This window comes from Eleutherodactylus coqui, chromosome 3 (genome assembly GCF_035609145.1).
Source record: "Eleutherodactylus coqui strain aEleCoq1 chromosome 3, aEleCoq1.hap1, whole genome shotgun sequence".
NCBI classification, from domain to species: domain Eukaryota; kingdom Metazoa; phylum Chordata; class Amphibia; order Anura; family Eleutherodactylidae; genus Eleutherodactylus; species Eleutherodactylus coqui.
In genome coordinates this window covers 140,876,200-140,898,417 of record NC_089839.1, presented here as the reverse complement: position 1 = coordinate 140,898,417, position 22,218 = coordinate 140,876,200, and the positions used below count along the sequence as shown (strand labels likewise).

General features: G+C 44.8%; 1 protein-coding gene across 1 annotated transcript in view; it reads left to right on the top strand.

Moving 5' to 3' along the window:
- Nucleotides 1-5,574, top strand: part of LOC136621018 (protein shisa-9-like) — a 95,474-nt gene extending 89,900 nt beyond the window's left edge. The window contains exon 3 of the mRNA XM_066596192.1: nt 5,094-5,574. Coding sequence (XP_066452289.1) covers nt 5,094-5,446 — 353 coding nt within the window. The 3' untranslated portion in view covers nt 5,447-5,574. The remainder of the gene's footprint in view (nt 1-5,093) is intronic.
- The last annotated feature ends 16,644 nt before the right edge of the window (nt 5,575-22,218 follow it).

Genomic DNA, 22,218 nt, shown 5'->3' with positions numbered 1-22,218 from the left:
GGCCCAAAACAAAAGGAGCAGCCGTTAGCTTTCAGAATTAAATTTTGCTTTCCATCTGTTGAGCTGCCAAAAGACGGAACTCCCACAAATGACCCCATTTTGAAAACTAGACTCCTTAACGAATTCATCTAGCAGTGTATTTTGACCTCCCAGTTTTTGAATGGAGCTAAGCAAAGCAGCAGGGGAAAAACATTACAATTTTCATTTTTTTGGCAATTATGTCATTTTAAAATTGCTTTTTCTTGTACAGCACACATATAAATGAAGATTTGCTCCCCCAAAATGGATCCCCCTGTTTGTCCTGTGTTCAGAAACATATCAATTGTAGCCCCAATCTGCTTACTGGACACATGGCTAGGCCTGTAATCAAGAGGACACCCTTTGGCTTTCAGAGCACAACTAAATTCCAGGCACCATTGCTCACCTATAGAACTGCCAAAATGATAGAACGCCCCCCACAAATGACTTCATTTTAAAATTCGACCCCTTAAGAAATTCATCTAGGCGTATACTGAGCGTAGGCGTATACTGAGCGTTCTGACCCCAGATTGTTTTTGCAAAAATTATTATAAAGCATGTGAAAAATAAATAAAATTTTAATTTTTTTTTAGAAAATGTCACTTTAATGACTGTTTTCCTTGTTTCCAGCAGGAAAATCTTACGAGACGCACTCTAAATTTTATAGCACCAGTCATTCTGTGTTCATCAATTGTAGCCCCAATCTACTTATAGGACACATGGCTAGGCTTTTAATGGAAGGAACACCCATTGGATTTCAGAGCACAACTAAATAAATTCCAGGCCTCATTGCACACTTGTGCAGAAAAAAATTTGACTCTCTAAAAAGATTTTTACCAAGGGGTAATTACAGAGGCCTGGTTGGGATTGGTACATGGGGCAATAAAACCGTGTATCTCACCTCCTTCCATGCTTGCTGCATTCCTGACACTTTGGAGGAGGGGGTGTTCCATGAGCTCAGTGGCTGGGAAGGGGTGTACAAATTGGTGCTCTGTGAGACTTCATAAGCTGGCTGAGGTGCGGTTGTCTCAAATAAAAGGCGCTCAATAAGCTGCTCCTGGAACTGCAGGAAGGTGAGCGTTTCCTGGGACTTGTAAATTACATAGGCATTACAGGTAGCGATCTGAATAATGCTGGACTCACATTGCCATATGTGGAATCCACTTGCGGAGGCCCACGGCGGATCCCAGCTGTGAGCCCGGCTGTAGTCCTGCATACGGCCGCATAAACACCTTTTTTTGTTTGTTTATATTTCCCATGCCATTGCTTAGCGATGATGTGGGTGTCATGGCTTGTCAGTCGTGACAGTTTTGTGGCATAGTGGCTATGACACAGGCTCTGACCCGTCACCCTGTTTCTATGCAGGGCAACGGTTAATGCACGTTGTGCAGAGATTGACAGCTGCTCTACCGATCAGCAAGTGTGGAGAGCTTTATATTCCTACCACGCCCTCTTCTCCTTGCCGTTGATTTCAGTTCTCTAGAAGAGAGGTTGGTGTTGGAGATCCTCTAACCTGGGTGAATTGCTTACTTTTTCAGATAAGTGCTGCTGAATCCTTTGTGTTGTTTTTGGTTACCTTTATTATTTTGCAATGTCGTGTCAGTACACCTCTCCAGGGATCCCTATAGGGATAGTCAGGGCCCAGAAGAAGACAGCAGGGCTGTTCTTATCAAGACAATAACTCAGCTTGCAGGATGGGGCTCATCACCTCCCTGTTATATCTGCTTTCTTAATGTTACCTGTGTTTAACTTCTTTTTCAGTTATAGGACTAATATTTTTAATAGACGTTTTGAGGATGTCTTTTATATCTATTTGTTATTATTTTTGCTACCATCAGAAAAAAGATAGCCATTCCTAAAAAATAGACAGACCTAGTCCTACGGCTTCAGTTTCATATAATACCTAACATACAAAAAGACTTGAGTTCAACTGGTTCAAAGAAGGGTTAAAAAAATGATGAATCCCCCTCATCACCTTTCTATCCCACAACCCCAAACGACTCTTCGCCACCTTTCACTCCCTTCTCAGCCCCAAAGAACAGGCCCCCATGACGGATCTCAGTGCTGGAGAACTAGCCACCTATTTCAAAGAAAAAAATTGACAACATCCGAAAAGAAATATCCAAAAACTGCACCGCTACCCCAGATCCTAGTCTCTTCAGCACTGCATCCATCACCCAATCACTCTCTACATTCGAACCAACGACAGAGGAAGAAGTCTGCAGACTGCTTTCAGCTGCCCGCCCCACCACCTCTTCCGTCTCACTACCTCCAGTCCCTTTCCACAGCTGTCATTACCCACCTCACCACCATTTTCAACCTCTCCCAGACCTATAGTATTTTCCCCTCCTCATTCAAACACTCCATCATATCCCCTCTGCTAAAGAAACCCTCCCTTGACCCAACAGACGCTGCCAACTACCGACCCATCTCAAACCTCCCCTTCATCTCCAAATTATTAGAACGCCTAGTCTATTCTTGCCTCACATGCTTGCTCTCTGACAACTCTCTTCTCGACCCCCTCCAGTCCTGTTTCCACCCCATACATTAGACCGAAACCGCCCTCACAAAGTATCACATGACCTGATGACGGCAAAGTCAAGAGGCGACTACTCCCTAATAATCCTCCTTGACCTCTCTACTGCTTTTGACAGTTGACCATGACCTCCTTCTCACTGTCAGGGCCGGCAACTCTCGGGGCCTCTGTGCCTGCACTGCCGGTCCTACCACCTGGGTTGCAGGAGTGTGGTGCAGGGGAGCCCTGGTTCTGGTGATCTCCCCTGGCCGACGTAACTCTGGTCACTGCCGGGTTGCTAGGGATGCGGCGAGTGCCCCCCCGCGCCGTGTCCCCGTTACCATGATTACCGGGCATGCTTCCTCGGCCTCCATCTGTTCAGCAAGGCTGAGGCCGGTGTTCCCAGCGTCTCCATGACTGGGCCCTGCTGCTGTCAGGCTCCCCGCCACAATCAGCTGCTGGGGCGGGAGTTGTGACAGCATTTAAACTTTTCTGTTTCCTTCCAGCATTGCCAGTGTATGTTTGGTCTCCAGCTACACCTGTGTACCTTTGGATTGATGCCCTGTTGTGACTTTCTTGTTCTGAACCTGACTTTGCCTTCGCCTGACCCTTTGTACCGTGCACTCTCCCATTGCTGACCCGGATTGCCTGACGTTGATTCTGTGTTTGTAAGTTTCCCTGCTTGTCTGTTGTCTGACCCCCTTCAGCATTTATCTGTTAGTCGTTTTCCCTGCCCTGCATCTCTAGTGAGCCCAGGGACTGTCTCCCAGTTGTCGCCCTCGGGCTTAGCCCAGGGGGGCAAGTAGATAGGGACAGGGGTTGTGGGTAGTGTTCAGGGTCCTCCAGTACCCGGACTCCAGTTCCCTGACACTCACTATGCTATGCTTTATCGGCCTAAAGGAAACTGCTCCCTCTTGGTTCTCTTCCTACCTCTCTAACTGATCTTTCAGCATCTCCTTTGCTGGCTCTAACTCCTCTCCACTTACTCTCGCTGTTGGGGTCCCCCAGGGCTTGTCCTTGGTCCCCTTCTCTTCTCTATCTACACAGCCCCAATTGGATAAACAATCTGCAAATTTGGCCTCCAATACCATCTCTATGCTGACGACACCCAGCTATACAGCGCTTCCCGTGACATCTCCGCACCCTTCCTCGAAAAAATCACAGACTGTCTGTCTGCTGTCTCTAACATTATGTCCTCCCTCTTTCTCAAACTTAACATCTGAAAAGCTGACTTTTTCTTTCCACCCTCAACCAGCCGACCTCCCCCAAACATCTCCATATCAGTATCTGGCACCACCATAACCCCCAGACAGCATGCCAGCTGCCTTGGGGGTCACACTGGACTCTGATGTCCCCTTTACCCCCCATATCCAATCTCTGGCCCAAACATGCCACCTGCACCGCAGAAATATTGCTAATATCTGGCAGTTCCTAACCTAAAGACACTCGATGTCGCCCTTCCAACTCGACTATTTTAACTTGCTGTTAATTGGCCTTCTCTGCACCAGACTCTCCAATTCATACAGAATGCGTCAGCTATACTAATTTTTTTATCCAGCCGTTTCTCAGATGCCTCTGGACTATGCCAGTCACTACATTGGCTGCTCATCCACTGCAGAATGAAATTTAAACTCCTCACCCCCAAAGTTCTCCACGGCGCCACGCCATCATACATGGCTTTCCTTCTGTCCGTACGCAACCAGCCCGCACACTCCAATCTGCTAACACACTCAGACTAAACATCCTTCTAATACAAACCTCACATGCTCGCCTTCAGGACTTCACCAGAGCAGCACCAATCCTCTGGATCCCCAAGGCATCCGGACAATCCTCAATGTACGAAAATTCAGACACGCCGTATAAACGCACCTCTTCAGGTAGGCATACCAAATATCTTTACTTAGTGATTTGCTTTCTGTGTGTGATTTCACACTGACATATCGCATCCGTCTGCCTAGGATTGCGTTTTCTAATGCAATCCTATGGCAGCATCCACGGGTGGAAATTCTGCAGGAAATCCCGCAGCGGAATTTCCGCCTGTGTGCAGGGGGCCTTATAGAGTGAAAAATACGGTAGTTGGAAAATCAACAGTAAGTGAATTTTAACATGTCTGGGATAAACAAACTGTATATTTGTCATATGATAAAAATATAAGTGTAGCAGAAGAACACCGGAACAACTGAATCTTTCACTGTCCATCACTTCAGTCTGATAGTTGCATGTAGTATTAAATTTAATCAAATAAGAAAGCAGGACTAAGAATATTCAGCCTGAAAGAATGTTTCCTTTAACTGACAACAGACAAAAATTTAAGATTAAAGAAATTTATCAAACTGAAATTTGCAAAAAGTTATCAAACAAGCACAATAAAAAGGTGGCCAAGTTTCTTATAGCAACCAATCAGATTCCAGTTCTTTTTTCTCCTTATACAATTATTTAAGATCTATGTACACAATATTGGACAACACATTTGGCTGAAAAAAATTTAAAAAATGCATACAATTATATAGATTTCTCTGAAATATATGCACATTGAATTGTCTTAATTTTCTGTTCACAGGAAATCCACCTGATGACTTTTACAAGAGATTTCCAATTGTTGATGTTGCAGAAGGTACTCCATGCTATCAGCCTGGTGTGCTGATTACTCAGGACAGTGTTCATTTACCAGACAACTCCCCTCAGATACCAACTAAGTTGAATCCCAAGATTAAAGTCTCAAAGACCAACACTCACCCTCTAGCAGGGCCAATATTTCAAGGATGGGACCCAAATCATGACTTGCGAAGACAAGTTTATGCGAACAAAAGACAATTCAGTATCGAAAAGCTTCCTGAATTATTTAGTCATCAGAGTCACTATACCAATATCCCCCAAAGGCACAGCAACAGCAAGACAGAGGTTACAGTCTGAAAACTGCTATGTACAGTATCTCATTACTCAGTGAGAAATTTGTGACTGCCAATCATAGCGCTTTGATATCTCAATGTTTCTCCATTGGATTTTTGTGAGAACAGTGAAAAAAGTATAATACAATATGAGGCAACAATAAAGACAATATACATAGTCCTAAATCTCAGTGTTGGGCATAATTATTCATGTGCAACAAACCGCTGATTGAGAAGAATAGCAATAAAAAATTTAAGAACACAGACTTCTTGAGTTAAAAAAATGAAGACATTGTAAAAACAATTGTTCACCCTATACTGCTAATTTATGTAATGACAACACTTTTTTGCCAGATATGTGGTTAGATTCCTATCATTTCTAATTCTATTGCCTGTATGACTTGAACAGTTGCTGGTAACAATGTAACTTCAAGCTTGTTTAATCCTGTTTGAATTTTTATGTTACCTTGGGGTCTTATAAATGTAAAATAATGCTCATAGGGATTAGGAATCCTCTGTCACAGTATCACAGCGGCAGTTGTGTAGTAGGTAGGACTTTGAGGGAGAAGGCTTTAAAAGACCTGATTTCTGACAGCCTCAAAATGAGTCAATGGTGTGGCCAGGCAGTAGGGGACGCAACTAGTATGTTTTGTTGTATAGCTAGAGGTGTAACCAGTAGAAAGAGGGAGATTTTGATCATTCTGTATAAAGCTCTAGTGAGAACTTATCTGCAATATTATGTTCACTTTTGGACATACAAAAAGACATTGAGTTTAACTGGTTCAGAATAGGACTACAAAAATGATGGATGTTCTAAAGCATAAAACAGGAAAAACATGAGCTTAATTTATGTACCCTAAAGGAAAGAGGGGAAGGGATGAGCATTATTAAAATGTTTAAATATGTTAAAGATAAACATGTGAGATGGGAAGTGTTTTTAATAAGAAACTAAATACTAGAACAAGGGGACACAATCTACCCCCTCTTATTTGGGGGATCAGAAATACTGCCAGAACATATTATCTTATGGAAAGAGTAGTAGATGTTGAGCAGATATAGTTGGAAAGTCAACAGTAAGTGAATTTTTAACATGCCTGGGATAAACATACTGTATATCTATCCTAAGATAAAAAATAAAAAATGAAATAATATAAGGGCAGGCTAGATGGACCATATGATATTTCTATATTGCAAACTATGATTGCTACATAGTGTGGCCTATTACCATGGCTCAATACCTTCAATGTATTCCATAAAAAAATATTTCTAAACAAATTAATTTTAATCTATCTCCCATCTTCTTATGTAACTCTTTGTGTTTAACATTTGTCATTCATAATCATAAAAAATGAAAAGAGAGTCAAACACACACTATATGGCCAAAGGTATGTATACATATGATCATCGCATCTATATGGGCTTGTTGGAGATTCAAATTCCCATCCATTGGTGTTAATTTGGAGTTAGCCACTTTTTGAGCCTATAATCTCAACAAGATTTTAGAGAGGGTCTGTGAGATTTTTAACTAAAATGGATTTGTATGCTCTAGCCTTAACATTACACTTTACATTACACTGAATATAAGGGGCCTTGCCCAAACTCTGAACTACAGCTTCTTAATATAATTTCGCCTCCTTCGACTTAAGTTAAAATTCAAACTTTTTATTTCAGCATTCAGAATCATTATCAGGAAATTCTGACTTAGTCTGTCTATTATGATCTGAAACGGTAATTTGAGAGACATGACATGCTTGCAGTGTAATCATCTTAAACACCTGTTAAGAAAGTCAAATAATAAGTTCTAATGCAGCCAGGCAATATTACGCAACTTAACTTGGATAGCGAAGGATCAGAAGCTGAGCCCATACCATCCCACAGTGGAAGCCGACTGTTACTGATAGCCAACCTCCCGCTGTAACAGCAGGGATAGATAAGTACAGCTATCTCCACTGCTAACCACCTATATGCCACGATCCATGTTCATCATGGCATGCAAAGGGATCATGCCTCTGTGATTTCATCAGCCCTTGGCAATAGGACATCAGCTACTGTCGTTCCAGCTTGCCATTGTCTATGATTGCTAATGTGAGTGATAAGGCATTGCGGTACAGAAGTCCTGCAATACATTATCATAGCTGATATGGCTCAAGTCTTCTATGAGGACATAAAAAATGTAAAAAAGAATTAAAATAGTGTTAAAAAAAAAACAAAAAAGACACTTTCCCCTATTTGAATATAATTTATTATTATTTTTTTTTTTAATCCCACATATTTGGAATCACCGTAACCATAATGACAAATATAATAAATTGAACACACAATTTATCCTGCATGACAAAATCTGTGAAAAAAATAACCCTAAAAAATGGAGGCAAAACGCTTATTATGTTCGTTTTGCCTCCCAAAAAATGCAAAAACAGTGTTCAAAAAAGTCATATGTTCCCCAAAAATGAAAAAAAAAATGAACTACAGCTAGTCATGAAAAAAAACAAGTCTTCACAGAGCTCTGTCCAAGGAAAAGTAAAAAAGCTATGGGAGTTTGAATGCAGCGATATAGAAAAAATACTGATCTCCAAAAAAACAAAGATTTTTATTGTGCAAAAGTCGAAAAACCTAAAAAAATTATAATTTTGGTAACGCCGTAATCATATTGGCCTGCAGAAAAAAATTAATCATGTTATTTATGTTGCATGGTTAACGCTGTAAAAAAAAACATGGCAAAATTCATGTTTTCTCTCCTTCCTTTCAAAAAAAAAATTATAAAAGTTCACAATACATTATGTATACCCAAAAATGGTACTAATAAAAACTACAGTTTGCCATACAAAACACAAGGCCTTATATGGCCATGTCAATGGAAACTATTTAAAGTTATGGTTTCTGAAAAGTGGACATGAAAATCCCCCCAAAAATCTTTGCATCCTTCAGGCCAAAATAGGCCATGTTTTCAGGAGTTAAAGTCAATGTGAGTAAAAATTAAGATCACTTATTTGCTCCCCAGTGGGCCTTCAATGCAGCCAAAGCCCTCCAAATAGCAAAAGAATACAGATACACATTTTGGGAGCACTTTGCTCTACCCAAGAATTGTTAAAGATAGTGTACAGTGGTGTTGGGGGTCAGTCATAGCACCCGGGTGTCACTGAAAACCAGGGAAGGCCCACATAGGGTCTCCTAAATCAAAAATTGTGCCAAGAAAGACAGCAGGTGTGGTGTTTCTTTCCAAGGACAAAATCTGCTAGGTAACCACAACACTCAAGCATGGGCTTGCTCCAAGGAACAGCTGTAGTGATACCAAAGATTCTGCAACACAAGATAGCAGGTATGCCGCATGTTTTAAAAGCAATGTCAAAATCTTACAAGAACAAATTCCACCAAGTGAACAGAACATTCAAGCATGGGTCTCCTCTTGCTACAAGAAAAAGCATAGATTTACCAAAAATTACGCCAAGGGAGACAGCAGGCGTGATGCTTGTTTTAAAAGCAATGTCATAAAGTTTGCAAAGGAAAAATTCTTACAGGTGAGCAGAACATCTAAGCATGGGCCTTTCTCTAAGGAAAATCTGTAGAGCTACAGCTATTTCTTGTGTCTTAGAAAATGTTAGTTTTGGGAGAATGAGAAGGAATGTTTGTACAATTGTGCTATTAGATATACTGTGGGTTTCATAAGTGTGGTTGGTACAAACTCAGAGAATCAACACAAGTAACACATGAAAAGTGTTCCTTAAACTGATTCTAACTTAATATACTTGGGTGTAGGTTTAAATAAAGCAAGACGGTGAGTTTAGAAACAAAGGGGTGTGACATACATATGGATTCACAGAAGGCCAAATCATCACTATACAGCTGGTTTGAACTGGTTCTTCTTCCGTAGAATAAGATCACATGCTGCAGATGAGTCATCCTTCTCAAGGCAGAAATTATTGGTTTGTCCTGTATTTCTTGTTTATGTTGAAGCTTCTTTCTGCTCTCATTGGATAAGTAATAGAGATGAGCGAGCGCACTCGTCCGAGCTTGATGCTCGTTCGAGTATTAGGGTGTTCGAGATGCTCGTTACTCGAGACGAGCACCACGCGATGTTCGAGTTACTTTCACTTTCATCTCTGAGACGTTAGCGCGCTTTTCAGGCCAATCGAAAGACATGGAAGGCATTACAACTTCCTCCTGTGATGTTCCAGCCCTATACCACCCCCCTGCAGTGAGTGGCTGGGGAGATCAGGTGACACCCGAGTATTAAAATCTGCCCCGCCCGAGGCTCGCCACAGATGCATTCTGACAGAGATCAGGGACAGTGCTGCTGATGCTGCTGCTGCTATAGGGAGAGCGTTATGAGTTATATTAGGCTTCAAGAACCCCAACGGTCCTTCTTAGGGCCACATCTGACCGTGTGCAGTACTGTTGAGGCTGCTGTGAGCAGTGTTGCACTTTTTTTTTTTTTGTATATCGGGCGTGCAGAGCATTGCGTTCTCAGTCTGCAGTCATTGTACAGAGTATAGGGCCAGTACTGGTGAGGCAGGGACAGTGGTACAGGGAAAGATATACAGGCTATATAGGCAGTGGGCTTTTTCAAAAAAATTGAGGAAAAATAGTATATTTGGGCTGCCTGTGACCGTCTTCAGTGTACTGCGTGTCTGCTGTGGGTAGTAGTCCTAATTAATACGCAGCTAAGCGTTACAGCAGGCTTGACTGCTTCTGCTCTGTGAATTCCACTAGCTGAGTCATACGCACCTACGTCACAGTGCAGGCGTGCGCAAAATTGTTTGCTGGCTCTGCTGTCTCCGTTACATCACCGCCGTCATCCCGCCAGAGGGAAACAGTATACATAATATACGCTGCCTACAGTATCTGTCTGCTGTACCAGCTCTGCATTTAAAAAAATAGAAGCAAAATACTTAGGGCCTACTAGTGGCCTTTGGCCACTTGACTGCTTCTGTGCTGTGAATTCCACTAGCTGAGTCATACGCACCTACGTCACAGTGCAGGCGTGCGCAAAATTGTTTGCTGGCTCTGCTGTGCGTTCTGTAAGTAAAGTCAGCCTCCAACCACAGGCCAATAAGCGGCACATTTAATTACAGCTTTCTGTTTCTGCTCTACTCGTAATACACCATGCTGAGGGGTAGGGGTAGGCCTAGAGGACGTGGACGCGGGCGAGGACGCGGAGGCCCAAGTCAGGGTGTGGGCACAGGCCGAGCTCCTGATCCAGGTGTATCGCAGCCGACTGCTGCGGGATTAGGAGAGAGGCAAATTTCAGGGTTCCCCAGATTCATCTCACAATTAATGGGTCCACGCGGTAGACCTTTATTAGAAAATGAGCAGTGTGAGCAGGTCCTGTCGTGGATGGCAGAAAGTGCATCCAGCAATCTATCGACCACACAAACTTCTACGCCGTCCACTGCTGCAACTCTGAATCCTCTGGCTGCTGCTCCTCCTTCCTCCCAGCCTCCTCACTCCATTACAATGACACATTCTGAGGAGCAGGCAGACTCCCAGGAACTGTTCTCGGCCCCCTGCCCAGAATGGGCAGCAATGGTTCCTCTCCCACCGCAGGAGTTTGTCGTGACCGATGCCCAACCTTTGGAAAGTTCCCAGGGTCTGGGGGATGAGGCTGGGGACTTCCGGCAACTGTCTCAAGAGCTTTCAGTGGGTGAGGAGGACGAAGACGATGAGACACAGTTGTCTATCAGTGAGGTAGTAGTAAGGGCAGTAAGTCCGAGGGAGGAGCGCACAGAGGATTCGGAGGAAGAGCAGCTGGACGATGAGGTGACTGACCCCACCTGGTTTGCTAAGCCTACTGAGGACAGGTCTTCAGAGGGGGAGGCAAGTGCAGCAGCAGGGCGGGTTGGAAGAGGCAGTGCGGTGGCCAGGGGTAGAGGCAGGGCCAGACCGAATAATCCACCAACTGTTTCCCAAAGCGCTCCCTCGCGCCATGCCACCCTGCAGAGGCCGAGGTGCTCAAAGGTCTGGCAGTTTTTCACTGAGAGTGCAGACGACCGACGAACTGTGGTGTGCAAGGTTTGTCGCGCCGAGATCAGCCGTGGAGCCACCACCACCAGCCTCACCACCACCAGCATGCGCAGACATATGATGGCCAAGCACCCCACAAGGTGGGACGAAGGCTGTTCATCGCCTCCGGTTTGCACCACTGTCTCTCCCCCTGTGTCCCAACCTGCCACTGAGATCCAACCCCCCTCTCAGGACTCAGGCACTACCGTCTCCCGGCCTGCACCCACACCCTCACCTCTACTGTCCTCGGCCCCATTCAGCAATGTCTCTCAGCGCAGCGTCCAGCCGTCGCTAGCGCAACTGTTTGAGCGCAAGCGCAAGTACGCCGCCACGCACCCGCACGCTCAAGCGTTAAACGTGCACATAGCCAAACTGATCAGCCTGGAGATGCTGCAGTATAGGCTTGTGGAAACGGAGGCTTTCAAAAACATGATGGCGGCGGCGGCCCCGCGCTACTCGGTTCCCAGTCGCCACTACTTTTCCCGATGTGCCGTCCCAGCCCTGCACGGCCACGTCTCCCGCAACATTGTACGCGCCCTCACCAACGCGGTTATTGCCAAGGTCCACTTAACAACAGACACGTGGACAAGCACAGGCGGGCAGGGCCACTATATCTCCCTGACGGCACATTGGGTGAATTTAGTGGAGGCTGGGACCGAGTCAGAGCCTGGGAACGCTCACGTCCTACCCACCCCCAGAATTGCGGGCCCCAGCTCGGTGCTGGTATCTGCGGCGGTGTATGCTTCCTCCACTAAACCACCCTCCTCCTACGCAACCTCTGTCTCGCAATCAAGATGTGTCAGCAGCAGCACGTCGCCACCAGTCGGTGTAGCGCGGGGTGGCAGCACAGCGGTGGGCAAGCGCCAGCAGGCCGTGCTGAAACTACTCAGCTTAGGAGAGAAGAGGCACACAGCCCACGAACTGCTGCAGGGTCTGACAGAGCAGACCGACCGCTGGCTTTCGCCGCTGAGCCTCCAACCGGGCATGGTCGTGTGTGACAACGGCCGTAACCTGGTGGCGGCTCTGCAGCTCGGCAGCCTCACGCACATGCCATGCCTGGCCCATGTCTTTAATTTGGTGGTTCAGCTGTTTCTGAAAAGCTACCCATGCTTGTTAGACCTGCTCGGAAAGGCGCGCCGGCTCAGCGCACATTTCCGCAAGTCCAACACGGACGCTGCCACCCTGCAGACTCTGCAACATCAGTTTAATCTACCAGTGCACCGACTGCTGTGCGACGTGCCCACTCGGTGGAACTCTACGCTCCACATGTTGGCCAGGCTCTATGAGCAGCGTAGAGCTATAGTGGAATACCAACTCCAACATGGGCGGCGTAGTGGGAGTCAGCCTCCTTAATTCTTTACAGAAGAGTGGGCCTGGTTGGCAGACATCTGCCAGGTCCTTGGAAACTTTGAGGAGTCTACCCAGATGGTGAGCGGCGATGCTGCAATCATTAGCGTCACCATTCCTCTGCTATGCCTCTTGAGAAGTTCCCTGCAAAGCATAAAGGCAGATGCTTTGCGCTCGGAAACGGAGGCGGGGGAAGACAGTATGTCGCTGGATAGTCAGAGCACCCTCATGTCTATAACTCAGCACGTTGAGGAGGAGGAGGAGGAGGGGGAGAAGCATGAGGAGGAGGGGGAAGAGACAGCTTGGCCCACTGCTGAGGGTACACATGCTGCTTGCCTGTCATCCTTTCTGCGTGTATGGCCTGAGGAGGAGGAGGAGGAGGATCCTGAAAGTGATCTTCCTAGTGAGGACAGCCATGTGTTGCGTACAGGTACCCTGGCACACATGGCGGACTTCATGTTAGGATGCCTTTCTCGTGACCCTCGCGTTACACGCATTCTGGCTGGGTGTACACACTGCTTGACCCACGGTATAAGGAGAACCTTTCCACTCTCATACCCGAAGAGGAAAAGGGTTCGAGAGTGATGCTATACCACAGGACCCTGGCGGACAAACTGATGGTAAAATTCCCATCCGATAGCGCTAGTGGCAGAAGGCGCAGTTCCGAGGGCCAGGTAGCAGGGGAGGCGCAGAGATCAGGCAGCATGTACAGCGCAGGCAGGGGAACACTCTCCAAGGCCTTTGCCAGCTTTATGGCTCCCCAGCAAGACTGTGTCACCGCTCCCCAGTCAAGGCTGAGTCGGCGGGAGCACTGTAAAAGGGTGGTGAGGGAGTACGTAGCCGATCGCACGACCGTCCTCCGTGATGCCTGTGCCCCCTACAACTACTGGGTGTCGAAGCTGGACACGTGGCCTGAACTCGCGCTGTATGCCCTGGAGGTGCTTGCTTGTCCTGCGGCTGGCGTCTTGTCAGAGAGGGTGTTTAGTGCGGCTGGGGGAATCATCACGGATAAGCGTACCCGCCTGTCAACCGACAGTGCCGACAGGCTTACACTCATAAAGATGAACAAAGCCTGGATATCCCCAGACTTCTCTTCTCCACCAGCGGACAGCAGCGGTACCTAAACAATACGTAGGCTGCACCCGCGGATGGAAGCATCGTTCTCTATCACCATCAAAAACGGGGATCTTTTAGCTTCATCAATCTGTGTATTATATTCATCCTCCTCCTCCTGCTCCTCCTCCTGAAACCTCACGTAATCACGCCGAACGGGCAATTTTTCTTAGGCCCACAAGGCTCAGTCATATGACTTTAGTAAACAATGTTTATACGTTTCAACTTAAACTTGCACCTGAACCAATTTTTATTTTAACTGGGCTGCCTCCAGGCCTAGGTACAAATTAAGCCACATTAACCAAAGCGATTAATGGGTTTCACCTGCCCTCTTGGTTGGGCATGGGCAATTTTTCTGAGGTACATTAGTACTGTTGGTACACCAATTTTTTGGGGCCCTTGCCTACAGTGTAATCCTAGTAATTTTTATGGGCTTCGCCTGCACTCATGGTACAGCAAGGTGTGTGGGGTTGGCCTACACTTTTGCTACATAAATGTAACTGGGGCCTTGACTATACTGCAACTACTGAAATGTGCAAGAGACTGTTATCTCCCTAAACTGCTGCAACGGGAATGTTACTGTGGCCTGTCTTGACTGCTACTACTACTGAAATGGAACTAATACTGTGCTCCCCCTATACTGCTGCTTCGGAATTGTTACTGGGGCCTGTCTTGACTGCTACTACTACTGAAATGGAACTAATACTGTGCTCCCCCTATACTGCTGCTAGTGATATGTTACTGGGGCCTGTCTAGACTGCTACTACTACTGAAATGGAACTAATACTGTGCTCCCCCTATACTGCTGCTTCGGAATTGTTACTGGGGCCTGTCTGGACTGCTACTACTACTGAAATGGAACTAATACTGTGCTCCCCCTATACTGCTGCTAGTGATATGTTACTGGGGCCTGTCCCTAATGCTACCTCTGAAATGTTCCTAATTCTGGGCTCTACCTATACCGCTGCTAATGCTATGTCACTGCGGTGTGGAAACGGAGGCTTCCCAAAGACATGATGGTGGCGAGGCCATTTCCCACTAACGCGGTTACTGTTAAGGTGCATATAACCACGGACACGTGGAGAGGACACGTAGTGCCTCAAAAACATCCCCCTCCTCCTCCAACAATGAAAACATTTTTGGCAAATACCTTTGCATAGGTCTGTCTGCTGGCAGTCTAAGAATTTCACCTTTACCGACACAACAAGAGAGCCCCCCCACCATCCCCCCGCCACGGCCCACTTAATCCTGGCCGCATTCCGAAAACCAACTAAATAAAACCGCGCTACTAGGTCCGCAGTCGCCACCACATTCCCACCAACGCGGTTACTGTTAAGGTACATATTACCACTCTGACTGGGGCATGCGCTGTGGGCCGAAGCACACCTGTATTGTATGTGACGTTAGCTCTGCTGAGCAGGGCACTGCAATGGGATACATTAATGTACCGCCGAAGCCCACCTGCATTTAATCTGACGTTAGCTTTGCTGTCCAGGGCACTGCAATGGGATATATTTATGTACCGCCGGTGGCTTCCTGGAACCCACCCATGCTGTCGGTCCACACGGAGTTGTAACTGCATGTGTCCACTTCTAAAGAACCCCAGTCTGACTGGGGCATGCAGTGTGGGCCGAAGCCCACCTGCATTAAACCTGACGTTACCTCAGCTGTGATGAGCAATGCAATGGGATATATTTATGTACCGCCGGTGGGTTCCAGGGAGCCACCCATGCTGTGGGTGCACACGGAATTCCCATTGCGGAGTTGTACCTGTCTGTGACTATTTATAAAAAACCCCGGTCTGACTGGGGCATGCAGACACCTTGACAGAATGAATAGTGTGTGGCACATGGGTTCCCCATTGCTATGCCCACGTGTGCAGCTCCTGATGGAGGTGGCACAGGATTGGATTTCTCATTGCTTCTGTACAGCATTGAGGGCTATCGCCCCGACCCTTTTAAAGAGGGTCGCTGCCTGGCCGTGCCAACCCTCTGCAGTGTGTGCCTGCGGTTCCTCCTCATGGCAGACGCACTTATAAATAGACATGAGGGTGGTGTGGCTATGAGGCCAGCGTGTGGCATGAGTGCAGCTGAAGGCTGCGCAGGGACACTTTGGTGTGCGCTGTGGACACTGGGTCGTGCGGGGGGGTTGGGCAGCATGTTACCCAGGAGAAGTGGCAGTGGAGTGTCATGCAGGCAGTGATTGTGCTTTGTTGGAGGTAGTGTGGTGCTTAGCTAAGGTATGCCTTGCTAATGAGGGTTTTTCAGAAGTTAAAATTGTTGGGAGGGGGGGGCCCACTCTTGCCGCTATTGTGGCTTAATAGTGGGACCTGGGAACTTGAGATGCAGCCCAACATGTAGCCCCTCGCCTGCCCTATCCGTTTCTGTGTCGTTCCTATCACTTTCTTGAATTGCCCAGATTTTCACAAATGAAAACCTTAGCGAGCATCAGCGATATACAAAAATGCCCGAGTCGCCCATTGACTTCAATGGGGTTCGTTAGTGGAAACGAACCCTCAAGCATCGCGAAAAGTTCGTCTCCAGTAACGAGCACCCGAGCATTTTGGTGCTCGCTCATCTCTAATAAGTAACAAGACAAGACTACATTATTGGTATGTGTATGGAGGGATGTGGATGTTCTCTGCAGAGCATTCCAATTGCTTCTCATAAACGAGTTTCTATGTATCTGAACTAAACTTTTTAAGGCTTACATAATAAAAATAGAGTAGCTTAAGACAAAATTGATAATACTTCATTTTCATTTCCCTAACAAGGAGAGATGGCAGAAGCATGAGAAGGAGAGCAGCAGCAGTTCCATCACCACCAGCAGCAAAAGCACAGTGAGGGTAGAATGTGCTCCTTGTGGAAAGCATGAGAGCTATAGCTTCATATTTCCATATCAACATATTTTGCATTGGGGGGGAAGTAGGGGAAGAAACATGACGAAAGCAGTAGAAGGAGAGCAGCAACAGTTTACCAGCAACAGCATGTTGAGGGCAGAGTGTGCTCCTCATGGAAAGATGAGAACTATAACACCCTATATTGAGACTTTTTTGGGGAAGCAGTAAGAAAAAGAGAAGAAGCATTAGCAACAGCATCTTGAGGACATAGTGTGGTTTTTTTAAATATAAATCTATGCTCAGTCTTATGTGATAAAAAATTTCCAGTGTGCTAACTAATCAGTGAAATTTGCCATGGGGGTGCAAAAGTCAGGTTAAATCCATACCTGGTTCACTTTTATAAAAATCCACAGGCTGCAGACCGGATGCATCTGCCAGTATTCATACTCCCAGTTATGCCAACACCCTTTCTTATAGCACACCAACAGTGTGAAAGCCAAGCACCCATAAAGCATGTTTTGCAAGCTCTGGCTACTTGTCCAGCTTAGACACCCAGAGGTCAAGGGGCCAATACCATGTCGGAGTATGTCCATGAGGGAGCCGACATGCTCTTGGACCATCATGGATAAATGCTGCCTGTGAATGTGAGTCTTACCCTGTGCTGTTGCTACAGGCTGCAATGGGCTGAAAAAACTGTGCCACACCTCCGTTAGATTCCCCTTGCCAACAGTGCTGTTGCTGTGGCTGCTTCCCACCCGTTCATCACGAGCCACAGAGGTGTGATCCATTGCGAATGCATCCCCAATGTCATGGGGAAAAGCTCTGCTCAAGCTGCTTAACAGCCTATCCTGATACGGCTGCATTTTGAGGTCCCTTTCCATTGCTGGTATGGGTGGAGAAACATATTTGAGAAGACACCCTCTTTCTTGCCCAAAGCCACACTCCCTGCGGCGTTGAGTAATGGCAGACCGGCCAAACAGTTGGGGAATTGGAATCCCTCCATCCTCTTCCTCCTGTGACAGCAACAAGTCATTGTCCCTGAGACCATGTAGCTTCTGTTCAAGCAGGCAGACAACAGGGATGATCATACTGATCACAGGGTTATCAAGACTGACATTTTAGTCACTTCCTCAAGGGCTGGCTGAAACAGCACACAGTTCCTAAATCTGTTGTCACTCCACAAGCATCAAGTGACCAAGCTCCATATAGTGCCTGCCAACGGCTTACACCATCTAGTACTCTGCGATCGCTCTGTGCTGCTGGCTTAGCCTCTACAACATATGCAATGTGGAATTCCAATATAGGAACGTCACAGATGAGGCGGTTGGGTAGCCTGAACTGTAACTGCACCTTTGTCAAGCAAGAGGTGACTGGATGTGAAAGCCGAAAGTGAAAGAACAGTTTCCTGGTCTTTTCCAGCATTGGATGTAAACCAATGCCAAGAACATGTTATTGTGATAGACATGATAATTAATTAGTATAAAATGTCTATCGATTTGCACTAGACGTATTATGTGTGTTTTGTGACTTCAGCCTAATGTGAAACTCTGCTGCATAAGGAAAGAGTTAAATCACAGTGTTATATGTTATTGCTTGAGTGTTCTCCCAGTCCTCCCCATCCCCCACACAGGATCTTCTTCAACAAAGAGATATCTACTTTCACTTTCAGGTTCGAGCACATGTTTGTGAGACAAAGACTTGCTTATACATTGGACTTGAGAGAAGGTGAGCAGGAAGGAGGGGGGATTCTATATGATCCGACAAATGAGAATCCTATATGTTACTGATGTAACCTGTTGCACGCCCATTGTGTGTCTGTACAATAAAAGGCCCTGTCTGGCTGTTTCTGGGCAGAGAGCCATTTTGGATATGAGGCTGATAGCTTGTGTCTAATTTGCTCCACGATGATGTGTGCACACGACATAATTCGGAAGCGGCAAAATACCCCAAAGCCTGCTGGAGAAATCATAATCCAGATCATTATCACTCACATGGCGGCTGTAACTCTAGTCCTGTTGCTTAGCATGGAGCCTCACATGACAGAAGGCGGCTCTGTTCACTAGAGTGAAAGGAAGAATTTAGTTTTCAAGCAGCTGTGCAATGCTTGCACTCAGGCTATGTACATATGGATGTTGTTTTGGTTTTTTTTACATTCATATAACAACAAAGGCCTTGGCACTCGTGTGAGCAACAGTAAGGGTTGGGAGTTCCGGGCTCTCACACAAAGATCAGGTAGTCCCACTCTCATCAAAATAAGACATTCCCTGAATATAAGCCCTAGCACATCTTTTGGAGCAAAAATTAATACAACATCTTGTCTTATAATACAGTATTAACAACTGAGCTACATTCATAGCACACACAAAATTTTTACTGACACTGAAATCAATGGGAGTCTGAATCGGTTGCCCCAATTGACTATTTGTTGAAAATCTGGTTGGGCACTCCTGACTTGAATATTTCAATAACCGCTCAACACTATTCACCACCTGTCCCTTTAAGACTGCCAGTCAAAACATAATGGTCACTTAAAGGGTACATTCACACCACTGTTAGGCTTTCAGTCACATTTTCAATTCTCTGTTCCATTTTTGGGGCAGAAAAACTGAAATAAATGTTTGGTTTTTTCCCATTGATATCAGTGGGCTTTCAAAAAAACGTAATGCTTTTATTTTTCCTCAGTTCTGTTAGGTTTACATTTTTTTTTTATCAGAACAAATATTACAACGGAATAGAAGCAAACTAAAAAACTTCCGTTTTTTTAAAAACCTATTCATATCAATTAGAAAATCAATGGAAAAAAAGTGTTGCCATATGCCAGCAGCAACAGTTTAAAAAAATGCTGCAACAGCATGTTTAAATAATGTGACATCCTCGCACAGTAACACAATTTGCCTGCCAATAACATAAATGCATGTAGCAAAGTTGTCATTCCCAAGATGGTCGTCATGAAATGATTGAGCGTATTGCTCCCTCATTTTTGGCTATAGACTTCTATGGGGATATTTTGGTGCGCAAATGAGCAGAAAACTAGAGCATTCTGTGTTTTCTTTTTACGAACGCAAAAAACTGAATAGGAACGAACCCATTCAAATCAATCGGTTCTATTCTCTGCATATTACCCGCGTGGATCTGCCCTAACAAAGAATGACTCTGTAAAGGTCTTATACATCCAAATAATCCTAACAATGGTTTTTCCTCACATATTGTACTTTACGTTGGTGGTAATAGTAGACGAATATGATTTGCGTATATTTATTGAAAACACAAACATTGACAAAAATTTTTACAAACTGTTTTTTTTTCATTTTTTCAACTGCATTTACTTTACTTTATTTACTTGGTTTACTTTATTTTGGAAGCACATCTGAAAAATGTCTCATGTTTCTGAGTAATTTAGGAGACTTCACATCCGCATTCCGGGTTTTGCTTTCTTGCACCCTTGCGGAGCATGAAAGGGGCTCCGTCTCTAGATGAAACTTACTGGTGCCAAATGGACCCCATTGACTATAATGGGGTCTGTTTGCTTTTCGCCCAGCTGCCTGGCTTTTGGATGGAAGAAAAAGCACTGCATGCAAAAACTGGTGCTGATAACGTTGCTTAAAAACCAAGATCTTTTCCAACCACTTCTGCAAAGCTAAGACAAGATGTCTGGAATGCTCTAGTTATGGAAAATTACAATATTATGAAATTGCAGTTTGAAAAGCATATAAGATTGATACAAGATACAAAATGGATACATATTTGCTGCCCTAACAGCACAAACACCTCATGCCATCTGTTAAGCATGGTGGAGAAGGGGTGATAATTTGGGCTTGTTTTGCAGCCACAAATAAGTGACTTGCAGTCATTCAGTCAACTATGAACTTTGTATAAATTTATTCTAGAGTCAAAAGTAAGGCCATCTATCCAAAAGCTAAAGCTTGGCCAAAACCCGGTCATGCTACAGGACAATTATTCTAAGTACACAAGAAATTCTACATCAGAATGGCTGAAAAATAAAAGAATCAAGGCGCTGCTTAGGGCCCAGTCAAAGTCCAAACCTCAACCCAATTGAAATGCTGCGGTGAAACTTTAGGGAGTTTTCCATAAAACTCATCCAGAACGATGTGAGAGACTGATAGTTATAAAGAAAATAAATTACTTTCAGTTATTGCTGCTACAAGCTATTGATTTATAGGGTGTACTCATTTTTTTAACACACTGCTTCTGCATTTATAATGTGAAATTTGTCATGCGTTGTTGTTCATTTAAGATTACATTTACCTGCAGTGATTTTAGTTTCACAAACTTTTTATTAGGGTTGCATTAAAACTTTTCATATAACAGTGTCTAATTTCCCCACACCAGAGGTGTATTGAAACAAAACATAACTAGGAAAAGCAAGATGGTTTATATGAACTCCTCTAATGCACTCTAATATTGCCATAGAAAACCTTAAGACACTGAAAATACAGTTAATTCCGACAAATCAAACTGGCCTATGTTATAGTAGACAACACAAATTATCAAAAATATTAACAGAATATTCAAAAAAATAAAGAAAAAGTCAAATAATAAGAAACAAAATATACAATAGCATAGTATGCATCATGAAGTCAGAGGCTCTGCCCCATGTAAAACCCCCAAAAGTCTGTCCACGGTAACCATGCTTTTTTGGACATGATAACATTTCATTTTCCGTATAGCATTATGTGTGGCACTATTTCTTTGACTGCTTCCATTGAACTTGTATGTTATTCCTCGCTGCCATGCAGATATGTTGAGCTAATTTGTGGGTCTAACTCTTAACCCCATGGGTTTTGTCTCCCAAATTAATCACACTGTCTTTGTGTCTTCAAGGGCAGCATAAAAGGTGCAAATTGGCATCTAAAATAGATGCATATTTTTATTCCTTACATCAATGTTTCAACCCTGTATATGAAGGGTCTTTCTCAAGCGAACATAAACAAAGTATAACATACAATGCAGATTTTTTACATAAAAGTTTAATGGTAGCCTGTAACGTTCAGCTTATTTTATTAATAACATTATTAACATTTGAAACAAGAAACAACATTTACCCAGTGTACCATTTTGATAGTTATTGAGACTTACGGTATTGAGGGCAGGGAGTATAAAGGGAAGGGTAGAGTTTTTAGATTAACGGAGTATAATGGTTAAGCCATATGTTCCATTTGTCATTGAAGGCGTCTAGACAGTTGTTTGAAATCAGTATGATATCGTCTATGGAAGATATTCTATTGCTTTTCCAGTTTTGTGCTAGCGTAAGACTGGAAGGATGAAGAACATGGCATGTGATAGTCCTGAAATTCAGTCGGAGGCTGTGTATGCCAAGCAGCAGAAGGGCCAGGCCCGGACTACTTTTAATTTGGGGTGAAGGGGAGAGTAAATTCAAGAGACGGAACACTGAACCCCATAGACTATAAATAAGTGGGAAGCTCCAAGAGATATGTAAGAGCGTGCCCCTATGCCTGCAGCCTTTCCAGCATAAAGGT